General features: G+C 41.2%; 1 protein-coding gene across 1 annotated transcript in view; it reads left to right on the top strand.

Moving 5' to 3' along the window:
* The window catches only part of ADAMTSL3 (ADAMTS like 3), a 391,341-nt gene that overhangs the window by 320,802 nt on the left and 55,322 nt on the right, over positions 1-15,217 (top strand). The window contains exons 21-22 of the mRNA XM_012801847.2: positions 7,940-9,011; positions 14,349-14,476. Of these exons, the coding sequence (XP_012657301.1) occupies positions 7,940-9,011; positions 14,349-14,476 (1,200 nt within the window). The remainder of the gene's footprint in view (positions 1-7,939; positions 9,012-14,348; positions 14,477-15,217) is intronic.

Raw genomic sequence — 15,217 nt, 5'->3', positions numbered from 1 at the left:
AATATCAAGCACCAAAATTAAAACAACAATAAAAAATCTCCAACAAAAAAAGTCCTGGACCAGACATTTTCACACCAGAATTCAACCAAACCTTCAAAGAAGAGCTTGTGCCTATATTGCAGAATCTATTCCAAAACATTGAGAAGGAAAGAACACTCCCCCGCTCATTCTATAACGCAAGTATCACCCCAATACCAAAATTAGGAAAGGACACAGCAAAAAAAGAAAACTACAGACCAGTATCATTAGTGAATGTTGACACAAAAATACTCAATAAATTCTTAGCAAGTAGAATTCAGCTACACATAAAATAATAATAATAATAATAATTCATCATGACCAGGTGGGCTTCATCCCAGGAATACAAGGCTAGTTCAAAACACACAAATCCATAAAAAATGTAATTCACCACATAAACAGAAGTAAAATCAAAGACCATATGGTCCTCTCAATAGATGCAGAAAAAGCATTTGACAAAATTCAGCATCAATTTTTGATAAGAACACTTAAGAAAATTGCCAGATGATAGAAGCCCTCTACAACAAACCCAGAGCCAACATCATATTGAATGGAGAAAAACTGAAATTATTCTCACTCAGAACTGAAATCAGACAAGGATATTCACTATCACCACTACTACTCAATATAGAACTGTAAGTCTTAGCTAATGCAATTAGACAAGAGATGGATATCAAGGGTATCCAAATAGGGACAGAGGAGGTCAAACTTTCACTCTCTGCTTATGATATTATATTATACCTAGAAAATCCCAAGGGCTCAACCACAAGACACCTAGAATTGATAGAGAAATATAGCAATGTCTCAGGATGTAAAATCAGTGTATATAAATCAGTAGCTTTCATGTGTAGTACTTGCCAACAGCAGTAAAGCTGAGAATCAAATCAAGACACAGTATCCTGTACAGTAACATCAAAGAAAATTAAATACCTTGGAATATATTTAACAAAGGTTCTGAAGGATCTCTACAGAGAGATCTATGGAACACTGAGAAAAGAAATAGCAGAGGATGTTAACAGATGGAAGGACATATCAGGCTGAGAAGAATCAACATTGTTAAATGTCTATACTACCAAAGTGATCTACAGATTGTACACAATCTCCATTAAAACACTAACAACATACTTTGAAGAACATGAAAAAATTGTACATTTCATATAGAACCAGAAAAAAAAAAAACTCAAATAGTCAATGGAGTTCTGCAAAATAAAAAATCTGAAGGCATCACATTACCAGACTTCAGATTATATACTCAGTCTATAATGATCAAAACAGTATAGTAATGGTATAAAAATATAGACATTGATCTATGGAACAGAATTGAAAATCTGGGGATGAAATCAGCCTCATGTTGCCATCTGATCTTCAATAAATCAAACAAAAGCATACACTGGGGAAGAGAATACCTATTTAATAAGTGGTGCTGGCTCAGCACCTATAGCTCAACCGGCTAAGGCGCCAGCCACGTACACCTAAGGTGGCGGGTTCGAATCCCCAGCCCGGACCCGCCAAACAACAATGACGGCTGCAACCAAAAAAAAAAAAAAATGCCGGGCGTTGTGGCGGGCGCCTGTAGCCCCAGCTACTTGGGAGGCGGAGGCAGGAGACTCGCTTGAGCCCAAGAGTTGGAGGTTGCTGTGAGCTGTAATGCCATGGCACTCTACCCAGGGGGACAGCTTGAGGCTCTGTCTCAAAAAAAAAAAAAATAAGTGGTGCTGGGAGAACTGGTTAGCAGCATGCAAAAGACTGAACACTGAACCTACACTTCTCACCACTTGCAAAAATTAACTCATGATTAATTAAATCTCAGACATGAAACCATATAAACCCTAGAAGAGAGTGTGGGAAAATCTCTTAATCTTAGTGGCCTAGGGAAATAATTCATGAAGAAAATCCCAGTAGCAATTGCAGCAACAATAAAAATAAGTAAGTGAGACCTGATCAAGTTAAAGCATTTCTGCACAGCTAAGGCCACAATCAGCAAATCAAAGGGACACCTTTAGAATGGAAGAGGATATCTGTGTACTACCAATCCAACAAAAGGCTAGTAACCATAATATACAACGAAATCAAACAAATCAATAAGAAAAGATCAAACAACCCATTAAAAATTGGGCAAAAGACGTGAACAGAATGTTTTCTCTTGAGAACAGAGGAATTGCCTGCAAACACATGAAAAAATGCTCATCATTCCTAATCATCACAGAAATGCAAATATTCATTGTATCTAATCATCAGAGAAATGCAAATCAAAGCCATTTGGAGATATCACCAAACCCCAGTAAGAATGACCCACATCACAAGGTCCCAAAGCAACAGATACTGGTGTGAGTATACAGAGGAGTGAACCCTCATGCATTGTTGGAGGGATTGCAAACTAATACAATCTTTAAGAAAGAAGGATAGATAGTTCTCAAAGAACTAAAACTACACCTATGATTTCATCCTGCAATCCCATTTGTTGGTATCTGTCCAAAAGAAAAAAAGACATTTTAACATACGGACATTTGCACTTGAATGTTTATAACAACAAAATTCACAATTGCAAAGATAGGAAAACAACCCAAGTGCCCTTCAACACATGGCTAGATTAATAAACTATGGTACACATATACTGTGGAATATTATTCTGCCATTAAAAAGATGGAGTTTTATACCTTTTATAACAATCGAGTTGGATTTGGAGAATCTTCTCCTAAGCAAAATATCATAAATGGAAAATACAACCATCACATGTACTCAGTACTAAATGGGAAGTAGTAGATTAACAATTACATACTCACATGAGAGAAAAACTCAGTTAAATTCAGGAAAGGAGGAGGGAAGGAAGGGTTTCAGTGATTTCCCACCAAGCAGGTACATGGCACAGGTGTACAGCACACTTCCCGGGTGAAGGGCACAACTACAACTGGGACTTCAACCTTACAGAAGCAAACTATGTCACCTAATTGTATGTACCCCCATATTAACCTGAAATTTTATTTAAAAACAATGTGTTGTTTTTTAAACATCTGATGCATTTCTGGGATACCTGACAAGAGTGAGGGGCCCAAGAACAGGCACAGTGTTTATGAATGTTTGACAACCTGCTCCAGGAGCAGGGTGAGAAGTCGGGGGTGGCTGTCACTTGTTGTGTTTGCGTATTTCCTCAGTGTAAACACTTCCACCACTGCCTGTTTCTGGCTTCCACTGTGACCTCATTGAATGCAGAATTGGGAATAGATGCCAGTGGTGTGACCCGTTGTGTGTCAGTGAGAGACAGGCCAGCACACCACTGGGCAGGAAGACATCTATGTGATTCTCCAGTAGCTGGCTTGAGGAAATCGTTAGAAGCTGATGCCATTAACTCAGGGAATATAAGAAGAGGATGATTAGGGTGGGCTGAGGGGACACATAATGTGTTTAGATCATTGGTTCTCAACCTTCCTAATGCTGCGACCCTTTAATACAGTTCCTGTGGGTCGTGACCTACAGGTTGAGAACCACTGGTTTAGATGATGCTATTTTAAACTTGAGATATTGGTAAGAGATGTCTAGAAAGCAGTGGATAATTAGGTCTGGAACTTCAGAAAGAAATCTGGGCTAAACAGATAAACTCGGGAGGCATCAACCCAGAGTTGCTACTTAAAACTGTAAGACCATCCAAGGAAAAGTAGAGAGCAGGAAGGGAAAATGGCCAAGCACTGGCACATGAGCAGGTAAAACATCCCCAGGTGCTGGCAAGTGGAGAGTGGCAGAGAGAATCAGAGGAAGGAGAACATAGGGAGGCAAGGCTTCCTCCTGGACCCAGTGATCACTGGTGTCCAGGGGCCTAGAATGGGATCTGAATGCAGCACAGACAGGGAGCTGAGGCCACTGTTATAAGTGGCCTCGGCACCTGCAGCTGGCCTTCACTGAGCATGGCAGGCTGGCAAAAAGACCCAGAAGAAATACATGCAGAAGAAAGATCTTTTCATTTTCTAGAAAAGCCAAAAATATGGCATTTCTCTCATCCAACACATGGGTCAGGTGGAGGGATGGGTGGGTACTGTGGCACTGCCCAGCAGCCCTTGCCAGAGGGTGCTGTGGGGACCTGGCCACTCTCTGCAGACTGGACGATGCCCCAGCTTAATCAGCCTTAGCCAGTGTCGACATTTGCCGGCCTCTCCAGAGGTGGGAGGAGGCAGGCCCCCAAACCATACCAGACTCATGCCCAGGAACTGTCTCCAGTGAGGCCATTCTCCAGGTGCGGCTCTGAAGGAACTCATGGGAGTCTCAAGACAGCAACTAGCCCAAATGCAGACCCTGGCAGCCTGGTGGAGCCGAAGTCTTTCTGTCTCTGGATGAAAGGCAAATCCAGTATCCAGGCATACCTGCTACCTGAAATGCTGTAAGCCCCGGTGTACACGATTGCCAACCAGAGGTCGGGAGGAGGCTGGCTGGGACCACAGGGCATGCAGCCGGAAGGAGCAGCTGGGCTTCTCCTGTGGCTCATCCAGCCACCCAGACAGGTACTTCACCAAAGCCCATGTTCCACAACCTGCCTTGGAAGGGGCCAGGGGTCCCTTCACCTTAAGCCCTAGCTCAGCTAAAAGGTATCTGGTACCAATGCATCTGAAAGTAATTACAATCCATTTCTGTATTGCTCCCAGGGTGTGAGGATGCTAAGGCTCATCCCCAGCTTGAATCATCCAGCTAGAAAGTCCCTGTGTGGGCTTCTGCGCCATCCCAGTGAGAGCAGGAATGTCCAAGCATTTACCCCACATCTGTTAGCAGCCACTGCTACCCTGACATAGCTATCTCCACATATTCCTCAGTTGCAAGAGTTGGAAAGTTTGACTTCAACCCCCTTTGTATTTTGTTTATAAATAGTATCATCCACATTTTCTATTTTCTACTACCAAAAGACCAGTAACAACACAGGGTGTTCACCTGTATCTTTTTAATTAACAATACACAGTAACAGACACATAGGTAGATACACACTTACGTGTATATATACACATAGAGATGTACATATCCTGCCTTGTTACAATAGGCCATTTATAAGTATTCGTAAAGTGTAAGAATATTAGTAAAATTAGAAGCAGGTGAGTAATAACCACTGTTGCATACAGACATAAATGTGACTCTAAACCTGTTAATGCAACAATCAACTTGAAAAGAGCCACCTGACAAATTATAAGTTCAGTGTTCATTAGGTAAGAAATAAATGAATTACTCAGAGTAGAGCTGGCTCTTGAGCAATATGGGGGTAAGGGGGTCTAATCTAATACCCCACACAGTTGAAAGTTCATTGTAGTATTTGACTCTCTGAAAATTTAACTACTGATAGCTTACTAATTACTGGAAACCTTCCCTATTATAACACAAAGTCAAATAGCACACATTTTGTGTGTTACATGTATCATATACTGTATTCTTACAATAAAGTAAGCTGAAGAAAAGAAAACATTAATAAGAAAAATGTAGAAGTATTCACTACTCATTAAGTGGAAGTGGGTCATAACAAAGGACTCATCATCTTTTTTTTTTTTTTTTTTTGAGACTGGGTCTCACTATGTCACCCTTGGTGGAGTACGGTGGCATCACAGCTCACAGCAACCTCAAACTCTTGGGCTCAAGTGATTCTCTTGCCTCAGCCTCCCAAGCAGCTGGGACTACAGGTGTCTGCCACAATGCCCAGCTATTTTTTGTTGCAGTTGTCATTGTTGGTTAGCTAGCCTGGGCTGGGTTCCAGCCTGCCACCTTCGGTGTATGTAGCTGGTGCCATAACCACTGTGATATGGGCGCCAAGCCGGACTCATCATCTTCATATTGAACAAGCAGAGGAGGAGAAAGAGGAAGGGTTGACTTCAGTGTCTGGGGGGCAGAGGCAGGAGAGGTGGAGGGGGTGAGAGGGAAGCCAGGAGATGCAGGCACACTCAGTATGATGATGTTCAGAAGAAAGAAGTCCTCAGATCAGCAGATCCACAAAGTTCAAATCCATATTGTTCAAGGCTCAGCTGATGCTAACACCAGAAAGAAATCCTCCCATGCTCGTCTCACAAAAGACATTGCCTGTCGTGAAGACTTTGGAGGGTTCACACAGATGACACAGAGACTATTTCTTGCTTCTACCCTCTTGACCCAGAAGCATCCCTTAGTACAAGAAGTTGGGTCAGGAATGCCTGACTCCTGCCTTGGTTTAATCCAGTGGTACCCTCTTGGGAAAGGGTCCTCACATTCTGCCACAAATTTCAGTCACTCAGGGAGCTTTTAAAAACTCTGATGCCCAGGCTGAACCCCATAAATACCCCCATATTTGAGGATGAGACTCAAATACTGAGATTAATAAATAATACTCAGAACTGATTTTTTTATTCTTAATATTCAGTCATAAAAAATATAGAGATTTTGTATCTTTTATATTTATCTGATGGATTTGGAGAACAGATGATTTTAATGTATAGCAGAATTTGAGAGCTATTCATTATAATATCTGTGATCAGAGTTTTGATACTGAACTTATTCAAGTAGCAGAGCTAAGATTTAATCTTAGATTTGTATAATTTCAAAGTGCCTGTTCTTTTCTTTTTTTTTTCCTTCATTTTAAACTTTTTTTATTTTTTTAGAGGTAGGGTCTTGCTGTATTGTCCAGATTGAAGTACAGTGGTACAATCATAGCTCATAGCTCACTGCAACCTCAAACTCTTGGGCTCAAGGGATCCTCCTGCCTCAGCCTCTCTAGAAGCTGGAACTATAGGTGTGCATCAGCACACCTGGCTAACTTTTTTTTTTTTTTTCATTTTTTATACAGATAGGGTTTCGCTATTTTGCCCAGGCTGATCTGGAACTCCTAGGCTCAAGCCATGCTCCTGGCTCGGCCTCCCAAAGGGTTGGGATTACAGGAGAGAGCCACTGTGCCCCTCCCTACCTTTTCTTTTTAGATCATAGCTTCCTATTGCTTCCTCAGCTCCTCCATGCTAGTTTAACTGACAAATCTGGGTTATAGTCTGCAGTTGGCCAACTTCATCTTCCTTCTCAATATATAGACCCTTCAAATTTATTCACTCATGTTCCCACTTTCACTTCCTCCCTCAAATTTGATGTACACCATGGCTCCAAGCCAGGCCCTGACTCCTTACCAGATGGTGGAGGCCCGGTGTATCAGACTAATCCCTATTAATGACAACTTGTACCCAGGAGCTGTGTAGTTATGAGGCCATCATATGATCATGACCTAGGACAAATATTCCCTAAATCTAGAAATAACCCTTCTCTTTATTTCATGGAACTATCATGCCAAGGGTGACCAGATTTTAATATTTGTAAAGTGGGACAACCTGGCCGGGGGTGGAGCCGGGGTGGGGTGGGGACAGGGTGGGGGCGGGGTGGGGACAGGGCAGGGCAGGGCCTGACAACAATGCAAACTTTGATAAGCAGTTCTCGATAATCACTTCTCAACAATTATTTGTTATTATTACAGTTTAACATAAAATTAACAAAAATAATATAAAACTCATATTCTGGTGAAATAGCCACATGGCAGCCAAAAACCGCATATTCATTCCCTTCCTGTTCTCCCACCCATTCATGCATTCTTTCCAAAAATCGGGACTGTTTTAAAATGCTGTGGGACGCAGGACAAATTGTTCAAAAGCGGGATGTCTGGTCACCCTACTCATGCCTCCCCAAACCAAGGTTTGTCAAATAATTTACATGTTTTCATGCAACTCTTTAAACTCACATTCTTTGTTGCTAAAGTACTAATAGTGCAATTTACTCCAATATGTGGATTTATGACATTTGTCTGGCTCCAGAGAGCCTGTTCTATCTTATTCATCTTTTCATCCTCAAATGAAAATTTAGAAAGATACATTTGTTTGCTTGTACCAGCCACAAAAGATTATTGTCAAAATGTTTTTATTTTTGAGATGTTTATTTTCTTATTTTCCTGCAGAAATGAAACCAGAGATGAAAACAAAGCTTGGTGAGCAGGGTCCCCAGATCCTCAGTGTCCAGAGAGTCTACATTCAGACGAGAGAGGAGAAGCGTATTAACCTGACCATCGGTAGCAGGGCCTATTTGCTGCCCAACACATCTGTGATAATTAAATGCCCAGTGCGACGATTCCAGAAATCTCTGATCCGGTGGGAGAAGGATGGCCATTGCCTGCAGAACTCCAAACGGCTTGGTGTCACCAAGTCTGGCTCACTAAAGATCCACAGTCTGGCAGCCACCGACATCGGCGTGTACCGGTGCATTGCCGGCCCTGCACAGCAAACAGCAGTGCTGAAGCTCATAGGTACTGACAACCGGCTCATTGCACACCCAGCCCTCCCAGAACACCTGAGGGCGTATCCTGGGATGGACCACAAGGAAGCCAATGACTTGGGAGTCACATGGCATAAAATGCGACAGATGTGGAGTGGCAAACATGAGCTTTATCTGGGTGACGGCCAAATTCATAACCAGTCTTTCCTGAGAGCTCTTTTAGGTCACTGCAGCCACTCTGAAGGAAACACCAACTCCTGGGAGTTTAAAGACAAGCAGTTTGAAGCGGCAGTTAAACAGGGGGCCTACAGCATGGATGCAGCCCAGTTCGATGAACTGATCAGAAACATGAGTCAGCTCCTGGAGACGGGAGAGGTCAGTGACGACCTGGCATCCCAGGTGATTTACCAGCTGGTGGCTGAGTCAGCTAAGGTGCAGCCCACACCCAGGCAGTGGACGGGCATCCAGGAAGAGGTGGCTCCTGCTATTCAGCTGAAGGGGGGGACAGAAAGTGGGCGCCAAAGCACGAATGCAAAGAACTCAGGCAAGTTGACATTCAAGCCAAAGGGACCTGTCCTCATGAGGCAAAGCCATCCTCCCTCAGTCTCATTTAATAAAACGATAAACTCAAGAATTGGAAACATAGTATATATCACAAAAAGGACAGAGGTCATCAACATACTGTGTGATGTTATTACCCCCAGTGAGGCCACATATACATGGACCAAGGATGGAGCACTGTTACAGCCCTCGGTGAAGTAAGTAAAATAAGAATGTAGCATTTGTTTTTGGAGTACCTTCTTAATGGCTATTCCAGTTTTCTTGAAAATATTTTCAAACTCCTTCTCCTAAGAATGTGTTTCCAACAGGATTCTTTAGAAAGGGAAGTTGAAAATGTCAGGATGTGTTTTTCCCAGAATTTTTTAATGTGGTACAAGACTGGATGTAGTAACAATGAGTGTATGCATATATAAATTCTCCCTTTGCACAGCACTTAACATTTAAAAATGAAATCACTATAAGACTATTTAAAAAGTAAATAGTCTTGCCAGGAGTAATCCTACATTATGTTGGGTCTGCAGATCAGAATTCACAGAGCTCTCCTGTATCTAGGGGACACGACATTGCATTTGCCCTCACATCAGCCCCGGGAGGTTGTCAGGGCAAAAGGTTCAGCATTCTGATGGTCACTGAGGAACAGGTTCACACGGCTAGGCTATCTTGTGGCCATCCACAGACAGGGCTGTATCTCCTCAACACCACCAGTGATATTTAAATGTCATACAAATAGTAGCTTTAATAGAAATATTGGGTATCTGAAGTAATTTTCTATTACCATGCTATTTTTTATGTCATACAGTCTAAAAATTAGATAATAAGAATCAGTCTTGTGAGATGTTCAAAACATATTAAGTCATATTATTGTGATCTTTGTGACAAAAATGTCATTCATTCATTTCACGTAAAACATCAAGGACAACAGACACATGTATTAATTTACATTTGAATTCTTTACTGTCTTCAAATATTGCTGTTTGTACTCAAAAAACTGTAGACATTATTCTTTTTAATTTGCACATAAGAGCTCAAGTTATACCTTATTTGTCTCTAAGGATTGTTAAATGACACAAACAAAATGGCAGATGTAAAATAAATAGTTTTGTAGACCATAAAGATGCTTTCAAACTTCAGGTTTTATTTTATCATGTAAAACATTATAAGAAATCCAGGTAAAATTAAGTTTTTTCATAATAAACTATGAGGCCATGTCTTGAACTGAAAAAGAAAAATATCTAATTTTTTGATCTTCTATCCTAGAACTCTGAACAAGAGTGCAATGAAATTTTAGAAGTGAAATAAAACTTAGCAGTTCTTGGAGCTTTTGGTCTTAGGGCTCCTTTAAACTTAAAAATGATTGAGAAGTCCAAAGAGCTTTTGAAATGTGAATTATATCTTGCTATTTACCTTATTAGAAATTAAATCCAAGAAACATTTAATGTCTCTATTAATCTCTTTCAGAAACAAGACCATTACATTTTCACATAAATAGCATATTTTTTGAAAAGCATTATCCCACCTCTCCCCAAACCACCAAAATTACTGCTAATGGTGGACTTGCTTTAAAAGACAGCTGTATTCTTGTTTCTGCATCTCTTGTGACATGTTGTTTTAGTTGAAGTATTTGAAGAAAAAAGTGCCTCATACAGATACATTTGTTGGAAAAAGGAATATTTTAATACTCTTCCAGATCACTGTGAATATTATCCTTTAGTCCTACACTAAAACTGGAGAAATGGTAGTTTCTCAAAGGTTAGTTGGAATGTGAAATCTGAACCCATGTTATTGAAATGTTAGTACTCTGTTCATTGAAATCTACTGATTTATCTGATACTTTGAATAGATTTTTTTTTATCCAGGCAATATTTTGTAACATGGTATATATATTGGTCATTTGGAACATATTGGCTTACTGAGTTATATAGATCTTCCAAATATTGACACATTGCATTACACAATATAAAAAAACACATATTCTTTAATCTTACCACCATCTTTAGACTATGTGCAGAGGCTCATACTTGTAATCCAAGCACTCTGGGAGGCTGAGGTAGGAGAAATGCCTGACCTTAGGAGTTTAAGACCAGACTGAACAAGAGTGAGACCCCCATCTCTACTAAAAATAGAAAATTAGCTGTAGTCCCAGCTGTTTGGGAGGCTGAGGCTTGCTTGAGCTCAGGAGTTTAAGGTTGCTGTGAGCTATGCTAATGCCATGGCACTCTAGTCTGGGCAACTGAATGAGATGAGATTGTCTCAAAAAAAAAAAAAAGTCTTTAAATTTTGTGAAGCTGTCAAGCTCAAAATGGTGGAGACTAGTTTTTCAAAATTCTAATTTTCACTTGAAAGCTCAAGCTATTATCACTGGCAATAAATACAGTCAGTTATTTCCCTGAATTGTCCAGCTCACTTCATTGTGAGCTGGACATACTTTATAAGTGTATATACTTGCAAACTGCCCAAATGCAAATCACAGTGTGAACTATTTTGTTTTAGTTGTCTGTCATTCTTTCAAGTAAATACTGTCTCATGATATAAGCAGCTAGTTAACTAGTAACTCAGACAATCAGGCCTACATCCTTCAGCATGCCCCACAAGTACTTTTTTCTCCCCATTTTTCCTACAGGTTATTAAAAAGATATGACTCAAGGGTCAGGGTTTCCTACTTCCTTAAGGGCATTCTTAGGTGAAATTGGCATTTTTTGTTTTTAATTGTAAGTCAAGAATGCAGAGACTCCTGGCGCCATCTGCTGCCGCAGCCTCACCTGCACAGCCAGGCTTTGCACTGTCACTGCAAAGGCCAACAAGTGAAAAGGCAAACAGTGGTTATGAAAATAGTTCAATAGTTTGTGTGTTGGGCAGTTTGTAGTGTTATGAACATAGTTTACACGGTTTAGTATTGTTATGAGAATAGTTTTAACTTCATGGACTCTTCACCCTTTGAAGACTGGTGACATGGCTCAACAATGCCATGTCATAAATTGTGAGAAAACAGAGGCTGAGAAGGTTGATGTGTATGGTCAGTTTGTAAATATTTGTGGAATTGAGTTGATTTTAAAGAGTTTGAGTTGATGAAATGGAATACACATAAGTTTCTCAGACTAAGACTTCTGGGGCTCTTATCAAATAAAAAAAGATTTTGATATAATACACCCTATTCATCCTATTCTACATACTATAAGGATCAACCATTTGAAATTGAAGCAATTTCATATCTGTAGTAAAATTGCTCAGTTTTAATTTTTTAAGAGTTTAACATCCATTTTAATTTCTGTTTGTTTCTCTGAAACTTACCCTATTTTGTTTAACTTGTGTTTAATTCCCTTGACATAACAAGGTTATCTTGGGCAATGCCTGTGACTTAGTGGGTAGGGGACTAGCCCCATATACCGAGGGTGGCGGGTTCAAACCCAGCCCTGGCCAAAATGCAACAAAAAAATAGCGAGTGTTGTGGCGGACGTCTGTAGTCCCAGCTACTCTGGAGGCTGAGGCAAGAGAATCGCCTAAGCCCAGGAGTTGGAGGTTGCTGTGAGCTGTGTAATGCCACAGCACTCTACCAAGGGAGACAAAATAAGACTCTGTCTCCACAAAAAAAAAAAAAAAAAAAAAACCCAAAAACCAAGGTTACCTTTAGTATATTTTCTGAATCTCACAAATCTTTTCAACGGAAGCAGTACAGAAATGGAATTTCTAGTCTCTGTCCAACTAGAAGATACTGTGCAGGTGTGGGGTAGTGTTTGGAGATCAAATAAGTAATAAATCTCAGCTGGGAGAGGAAGGCTGCGTGTGGGTGAATTAGGGGTGGTATCTATGGGGCGATCAGCTTTGTTAATACTCGAGAGTGAGATTGTGCAGCAGAGGCCAAGGTCAGATCCGGAGAGGGACTCTGCCTGTTGGCTCTCCAGCCTAGTGCCTGGAGGGCCCGCCTGTCACTCAGGGCTGTGCATGCCTAGCTGTTTCTAATCTCAGTGACTTCTTGCTGGACTGTTAAGTTGAGGCTTAAAAACAAAGGATTTGAGAATTGCTAAATCATATATGAAATCATATATGAAATAATTTCTGGAACATTTTAGTGTGTTATTTTTCATGTATGGGTTACTGGTTAAACTTTTGTTTTTCACCAACAATTTGTTCTCAGTAGGGATTTGGCATTGAAAATCTTGCCTTGCTGATAGTCAGGTTTGCTATTCTCCTGTTGCTCCTAGACACTTGAGCTGTGTTGACTTCTGCCCACTTATGTGTATTACTCACGTGTGTTGCAGGGTGAGGGTGGGGGTTGCAGCCTTCCAGACCTTTATCCTGTGCTACTATTCTGTTCTGTTCTAATCGTTATTCAGACATTCATTCATCCCATTCATCATAAGGTTTTGAGAACCTGCTGTATAAAAGTCACTGTGCTAAACTCCAAGAATTCACAGCTGTGAATGAGAGTTGGCCCCTGCCCTTGAAAAGATCACAATCTAGCAAAAAGAAATTGATATTTCATCAAATAAATATATGAACCAGAAAAGAAGACACCCAGAGGAGACAGGAGATAATTCTAGGAGTTTGGGGGAAAACTTTTACAGGGGAAATTACATTTGATCCAGGACTCAGTGGGTAAGTCAGAGTTTGCCAAAAAGGGGGAAGGGCACCTCAAATAAAGTGAACAACACATGCAAAATCTCAGAGTGATGAAAGCTTATGGAATGTTCTGGAAATAGTTAGTTCATTATGGTTGGAGCATAAGGTGAACAACACGGGTTACAGGAAATGAAGACGTGGCCCAGCCCAACTCATGAAGAAATAGACAGTATTTAGAGGTCCAAATAGTCCATATTGCTAAAATCTATAATGTGGAATGGGGAAGGGGGAAAACAGTATACAGACCACTGATCTGAGGGTTTAGAAGCACATTCAAATCAGTAAGAAAAAAAATTAAAAGCAGAACAAGCACTCTGTCCCACTTCTCTGATCAGTTAGGATACACCTGACCAACTCTGATTCCTGACGTGGTATTTACATGTAGGCTTTCAGGAATACCAGTAATTGGGAAACTATAGTGAACTCATCCCATTGAGTCCTAATTCTTAACAGCATGGCCCAAATCTAGTGTATACCGCAGACTCAGCTTTGTTACCTTAATTGACTTCTTCATATGGTAACAATGAGACGAGAATCCATTGCAAAGCAGTCTTGACCAAAACCCACTCACGTCCGGTGTGAAAATCCAAACTCAGAATGCATACCTACAGTTTGTTAGAAAGGATTTGGGCCAAAAATGAAGGTTTAACATCCAGCTAATGAATAGCTTTGCTAGGTTTTCTTTTTAAAAAGTGGTAGATGAAGCATTGAGTTCATCCAGCAAAGTCTGTTCTCACGTAAAGTGAGGTGGGAAGGCTGGATGTCCACTGTCCAGCTCCACTGCTGGCACGAATCTAGGAAAGAGGAAAGACTACTCCCCTTTCCAGCCCTGTGTAGTTTGCTGCCTAGGGCCAGATGCTTGCCTAGGGCAGCTAAACGTGCTCCATGCATACAGCCTCTTTCTAATTGTTGCACAGAATAATTCTGGATGGAACTGGGAAGATGCAGATACGGAATCCTACAAGGAAAGAACAAGGAATATACGAGTGCACTGTAGCTGATCGCCACGGGTCAGATGTGGAAAGTTCTTCTGTGCTGTATGCAGGTAATGCCCGTGGCTGAAACCCAGAACGCCTGTTTTTCTGTTTGCTTATTTGTAACGTCACACTATAAGCAGCGCTTTTCTTTAGCAGGCATCAGACTCACCTGAGGGGCTTGAAAACACTCGCAGGGTCCACCCCCAGAGGCTCTGACTATGGTTTAGGATAAAGTCTGAGAATTGGTGGTTTTTGGGGGTTTTTTTTGAAACAGAATCTCACTTTGTCATCCTCGGTAGAGTGCTGTGGCGTCACAGTAACCTCCAACTCCTGGGCTTAGGCGATTCTCTTGCCTCAACCTCCTGAGTAGCTGGGACTATAGGCGCCTGCCACAACACCTGGTTATTTTTTTGTGCAGTTTGACCAGGGCTGGATTTGAACCTGCCACCCTCAATATATAGGGCCAGCGCCATACCCACTGAGCCACAGGTGCCACCCAAGATTTGGTGTTTTTAACATCCTGAATTATGCTCGATGCTAGTGGTCTGAGGACCACACTTTGAACATGGGCTGCTCCTAAGAATTGGGAATTCATGAGCTCGAGTTTAATGGGCAAAGCTGATATTATAGACTTTGAATTTTTGAAGTTCCCCCAGTCAATGAAAGCATAATTATCCACCCCAGGCTGGCACATGCCTCCCAGCAGCATACTTACCAGTCCTATAGACACCTCCAGGAAGTTGTGACTGTAAATTAATGTGTGTCTCCACAGGTGGTGGACAGTGTCATTTTGATATTAAAATGTACTT

The sequence above is a fragment of the Otolemur garnettii genome, unplaced genomic scaffold (assembly GCF_000181295.1).
Source record: "Otolemur garnettii isolate 467f Iridium unplaced genomic scaffold, OtoGar3 scaffold00011, whole genome shotgun sequence".
NCBI classification, from domain to species: domain Eukaryota; kingdom Metazoa; phylum Chordata; class Mammalia; order Primates; family Galagidae; genus Otolemur; species Otolemur garnettii.
Note: the sequence above shows the minus strand (reverse complement) of the source record. Positions and strands in the feature narration are given on the sequence as shown.